The sequence below is a fragment of the Nicotiana tabacum genome, chromosome 7 (genome assembly GCF_000715075.1).
Source record: "Nicotiana tabacum cultivar K326 chromosome 7, ASM71507v2, whole genome shotgun sequence".
NCBI classification, from domain to species: Eukaryota; Viridiplantae; Streptophyta; class Magnoliopsida; order Solanales; family Solanaceae; genus Nicotiana; species Nicotiana tabacum.
The window spans coordinates 23,165,590-23,171,277 of record NC_134086.1 but is presented as its reverse complement, the minus strand read 5'-3'; the positions used below and the strand labels follow the sequence as shown (position 1 = coordinate 23,171,277).

Here is a 5,688-nt window from a genome sequence, read left to right as displayed (position 1 = left end):
GGAGGGTAAATGACAGGTTGATGAGTATTAAGCTGGTAGTTGGTGGGTTTACTGTAAACGTGATTCGTGTATATGCTTCTCAGGTAGGTTTGAACCAGGAGGTCAAAAAGCAATTTTGGGATGATTTGGGCGAGATGGTGTGTAGTATCCCATACGCAGAGAAGTTGTTCATTGGCGGAGATTTCAATGGTCATACTGGGTCTAGTGTTGGGGGTTATGATGATGTGCTTGGCGGTTACAGTTTTGGGGATAGGAATGAGGGCGATAATTCACTGCTGGAGTTTGCTAGAGCTTTTGATTTGGTTATAGCTAACTCGAGTTTCCTGAAGAGGGAAGAGCACCTGCTCACTTTTCGAAATTTAATGGGAAGACTCAGATTGATCATCTTCTCTGCAGGAAATGCGATAAATGTTTGTGCACTGACTGCAGGGTCATCCCGAGTGAGAACCTTACGACCCTACATAGGCTCCTAGTTATGGACCTGGAGATCAAGAGGAGTAGGAGGAAGATGGCGGGGTGCAGGCAACCTAAGATCAAGTGGAATAACTTGACTAAGGATAAAGCTCAGGAGTTAGAGGAGAAGTTGTTGGCTATTAGGGCCTGGACGAGTATGGGGGACGCGTCTAGTATATGGTCCATGATTGCAGATTGCATTAGGGTAGCTGCTGGAGGGGTCTTAGGGGTTACAAAGGGTTCTCTTGGGGGTCATAAAGGGGACTGGTGGTGGAATGGAGAGGTTCAAGGTAAAGTGGAAGCTAAGAAAGCTGCTTATTTGAAGCTAGTAGAGAGTACAAACAAGGAGGAAAAAAGGACTTATCGAGAGTGTTACATAAAAGGAGAAAGAGGCAAAGTTAGCAGTTACGACGGCTAAGAACGCAGTGTTTGCTTGTTTGTACGAGGATCTCGAGGGCAAAGGTGGGGACAAGAGGTTGTACCGGTTGGCCAAGGTGAGGGAGAAGAAAGCCCTTGACTTAGACCAAGTCAAGTGCATCAAGGACGAGGATGTCAAAGTGTTGATGGACGAGGCACTAATTAGGACAAGGTGGCAGACATACTTCCATAAACTGTTGAATGAGGAGGGGGATAAACACGTTGTTCTAGGTGAGTTGGAGCACTCCGAGAGTCGGAAAGATTTTGGGTACTGTAGGCGGATTACGGTAGAGGAGGTGGAAGGGGCGATGCGTAAGATGTGCAGGGGCTGAGCAACGGGGCTAGACGAAATTCCGGTGGAATTTTGAAAGAGCGCGGGGCGGGCAGCTTTGGAGTGGTTCACTAAGTTGTTTAATGTTGTTTTTAAGACAAAGAAGATGCCCGAAGAATGGAGGTGGAGTATGATGGTTCCGCTTTACAAGAACAAGGGTGATATCCAAAATTGCAACAATTATTGGGGTATCGAGTTATTGAGTCACACTATGAAGGTTTGGGAGAAGGTGGTGGAGGCCAGGGTGAGGAGGTACGTGTCTATTTCCGAGAATTAGTTTGAATTCATGCCGGGGAGTTAAACTACGGAAGCAATTCATCTGGTAAGGATATTAGTGGAGCAGTACGGGGAGAGGAAGAAGGATTTGCATATGGTGTTTATTGACCTTGAGAAGGCATACGATAAAGTTCCGAGGGAGGTCTTGTAGAGGTGTTTGGAGGGTAGCGGCGTCCTGATAGCGTACATTAGGGTGATTAAGGTTATGTACGATGATGCTAAGACTCGGGTGAGGACTGTGAGTGGTGACTCAGAGTATTTCCCTGTGGTGATGGGGTTGCACCAGTGATCGGCTCTTAGCCCATTTTTGTTTGCCTTGGCAATGGATGTACTATCGCGTCACATCCAAGGGGAGGTGCCTTGGTGCATGGTATTTGTCGATGATATAGTGTTGATTGACGAGACGCGTAGCGGAGTTAACGCGAGGTTGGATGATTGGAGACAGACTTTGAAGTCTTAAGGTTTCAAACGAAGTAGAACCAAGACAGAATACTTGGAGTGCAAATTCAGTGAGACCCATGATGCAGCCATAAAGGTTAAGCTTGATGGTCAAGTTATCCCCAAGAGAGCGAGCTTTAAATATCTCGGGTCTATTATCCAGGGTAATGGGGAGATTGACGAAGATGTCACACATCGCATAGGAGGGGATGGATGAAGTGGAGGCTCACTTACGGTGCTCTATTTGATAGGAATGTACCTTTAAGACTTAAGTGTAAGTTTTATCGAGTGGTGGTTCGACCCGCTATGTTGTATGGGGCTGAGTATTAGCCAGTCAAGAACTCCCACGTGTAGAAGATGAGAGTAGCAGAGATGAGGATGTTAAGATGGATGTGTGGGTGTACCAGGCGAGATATGATTAAGAATGAAGCTATCCGGGACAGAGTGGGAGTAGCCTCCATGGAGGACAAGATGCGAGAGTCGCGGCTGTGATGGTCCGGACATGTTAGGAGAGGAAGCATTGATGCCCCTTTCAGGAGGTGTGAGAGTTTGGCCATGGAGAGTTTGAGAAGGGATCGGGGTAGGCCTAAGAAGTACTGGAGAGAAGTGATTAGGCAGGACATGGCTCTGCTTCAGATCACTGACGACATGACCCTTGATAGGAGGGTGTGGAGGTCGAGGATTAAGGTAGAAGGTTAGTAAGTAGTTTATAGTATTCATCGATAGGCTTATTAGCGTGCATGTCCCTTTATATTTTTAGATTTTTTATTACGATATGTGATTTTGTTCACCTCAGGTATTATATTCCCCGTTGCTATTATTTGATACTACTTATTCTTTATCTCTCCCTTTATTCTCTTCCATCTTTCTTCCTTCCCTGCTCTCCTCTTCTTCTTCTTGCCCTTCCTGATCTGTGGGTCTATTGGAAACAGTCTCTTTACCTGCATTAGGTAGGGGTAAAGTCTGGGTACAGACTATCCTCCCCAGACTCCACATGTTAGGATCAAACTGAGTTTGTTGTTGTTGTTATTGTTTTTGTTGTTGTTGTTGTTGTATACAAAATAATGTAGATAAGTTGTAAATTTCTGATCATTTTTATCTACAAATCTCAACTTGAAGAATTCTGAGACCGCGCTCTGTCCCTTTATTAGCCCTGTACTCAAGCTGTAGAGCGAAGGCCTATGGGCGCTCAAAATTAACTGTAATAATTTTTACTCCTAAACTATGCTGCTAGCACCCCCACCCCATCCCCCAAAAACCACATTTAGGGAACAGTAACACCAAAGTGTTTGGACGTACTTAGGAAGAAATCAATAGCCCAGTCTGCTAGCGCCTCCATCACCAATGGCGATTACCAATTTTAGTTGCACAGTTGTGCTAGCAGCATCTCGTTTATTTAATTTGTTATCAAAACTTAATTTTTGTTCTTATGCTTCAGATTTTGGAGAGAAGAGGGGAGAGAAGAGAGAAAAAGGAAAAAGGGTGTGACTAAATCCCTTGATTGAAGATACAAAAAATGGATTGTAAGGCTTTTAAGGTGGATTGTATATATTTTGTAAATAAAAATTGTTTATACCGGTAATTAACTAAACATGAACATTTAGGGTAACAAAATTTCCAATAATGTATATGAATGAAAAAATCCCTACATTATACTTTCTCCTAAACAAATAACTTAGTGTATATTACAATTTCTCCATTGTGCACTTATCAACATGAAAATGATCGAGAAACAAATTTTCATACACTAATTAATCACTAGAATGGGTATTCATTGAAGATAATACTTTATCAAGACATGGTTACCCATCAATAGTAGACAATTAATTAACCATTAGGTTCTATTATCAATTAATACAGAGAAGTGACATTGCTTTAAAATAGAAGAAATAAAAGAATTAAATCGAAGACATGAATCTTCAACTATCTAGCTATTTCTAGGACAAACGTTTAATTGGAGCTTCTCCTAACAATATTCTCAATCATAGAATATGTGATACTATATAGGTCTTAAATTTTTTGTTGTATTGGTCTAAAACTTCAACTTGATTATGATGAATATATTTTTTATGAGAAACGTAGTTATTAAAGAATTTTATAAAGGATCAATAGTTTCAATGCAATGACTAATTAAATAGTCTTTCTCAAAGTTCTTTAGAAAGGATCAAATAATCAAGAGAAGATTTTCCTCGAGATTAATATTAGTAATTTGTTCGAGGAATCTAATTTGATACAATAGCGGTTTAGAACATAGGTGTCACGACCCAAACTGGAGGGCCATGACTAGCACCCAACCACACTTGTCGAGCACCAACGTACATTTCATCTAACTTTCATTATTATCTTTTAGGGCTGACGAGATCAATATAAATGGTAGACCTGGATCATGGACAATCAACAATAAAATATGACGGCATAAACATACAAAGTAGGGGATGACTAGACAATCAAGAAACTACATATAAGGTATGAGCTACCACGCTACTATGAAAGACTATACAACAAAAACTAGCCGACCAGGCATACCAAACTATACATGAGTCGACACCTGTCTATGAGCCTCTAAAGGAACGTAAGTGCTGCAACATAGCCGGAACAGGGCCCCGACATACCCATAATGTCTATAACAAAAATGCATACCAAGACCAAGGCAAGTCCGGAGAAGGGATCTCGCCAATCACCGCTGAACTGGACAGCCTACTATGGTGGGGGAGCTGCACCTGCCTGTCTATCAGGACCTGCAACACGACATGCAGCGTCCACAAATAAAAGGACGTCAGTACGAATAAAGTACTGAGTATGTAAGGCAGGGAACCATAAATACGATTAGTAATGTAAGCAAGGATAGAGAATATACAACCTGTAACATCTTAGTACCTCTGAGGGCTACTTACATGAAATGCATGATACATATGTATATATACATAAACCCTTAAAACATTCGCCTCTGTGGGCATCATCATCATCATATCGTACCCAGCCATAATAGGCTCGGTAAAAAAAAACGTACCCGGCCATCATAAGGCTCGGTAGAATCGTACCCGGCCACGTGGAGCTCGGTAAAACCTAACTGATCAGTGGTTGCACAATAGGTGCCGTACCCGACCAACTATAGCGTGGCTCGGTAGAGTAAAATAGATACATATATATAATGCATGCTCGACTCATGGAATCACAATCTAAACCTTTCGGAGTGACGTAAGGTCGGTATCCTCTGTACACGTTATTAGGACTAACTCTTCACTATAAACCTTATAAGATTTAGGAAGTACGAACAACATTGATAACATAAGAATAAGAGAAGCAACATTAACATCAATCGTTCCATAAGAGGGAAAACAATGTAAGTACTGCTAGCTTCTAAGAGTAGAGTATCTTGGAAGCTCATTCATTACATTATGTACAATCGGAGTCGTGCAAAAGAAGGAAAGGGATAGTCTCACATACCTTGTATATACTTCCCCAATCTCAAGCTATGCAATTGTCAAAACTCCTTAGTCTACAATAAGAGAAACGATACTATCGTTATCATTTAAGCGTCATAACTATTATGTATCGATCACAACCTATTTTACGATGAAACGGACAGCAACCTCCCCTATATATATGACCTCACACCATTCAAAACAGTCACCAAACAGCCCAAACAACATCAATAATAAACATATTGAGCCTCCCAAAATAGTCCACACATAGCCTAATCACTCCATACATACGACGACCACCGTAGTCGTGTCAAACAACCTGGAAATGTTATGAATAACTATCAGCCC

The 5,688-nt window shown here is 41.6% G+C and overlaps 1 protein-coding gene across 1 annotated transcript; it reads left to right on the top strand.

The window, feature by feature from the left end:
* Positions 1-475: 475 nt before the first annotated feature.
* Positions 476-2,132, top strand: LOC142162017 (uncharacterized). The gene is made up of 4 exons (XM_075218314.1): positions 476-850; positions 900-1,157; positions 1,299-1,453; positions 1,955-2,132. The coding sequence occupies exons 1-4, from the start codon at positions 476-478 to the stop codon at positions 2,130-2,132; spliced, it is 966 nt and encodes a 321-aa protein (XP_075074415.1).
* Positions 2,133-5,688: the final 3,556 nt, after the last annotated feature.

Bases quoted from the DNA above. Each gene is read 5' to 3' on its own strand.
- LOC142162017 (XM_075218314.1), top strand. From the start codon at position 476: ATGGACCTGGAGATCAAGAGGAGTAGGAGGAAGATGGCGGGGTGCAGG. The intron at 851-899 runs GTTAGCAGTTAC...TGTTTGTACGAG, and splicing joins TAAAAGGAGAAAGAGGCAAA to GATCTCGAGGGCAAAGGTGG. The intron at 1,158-1,298 runs GTAGAGGAGGTG...GTTGTTTTTAAG, and splicing joins GGTACTGTAGGCGGATTACG to ACAAAGAAGATGCCCGAAGA.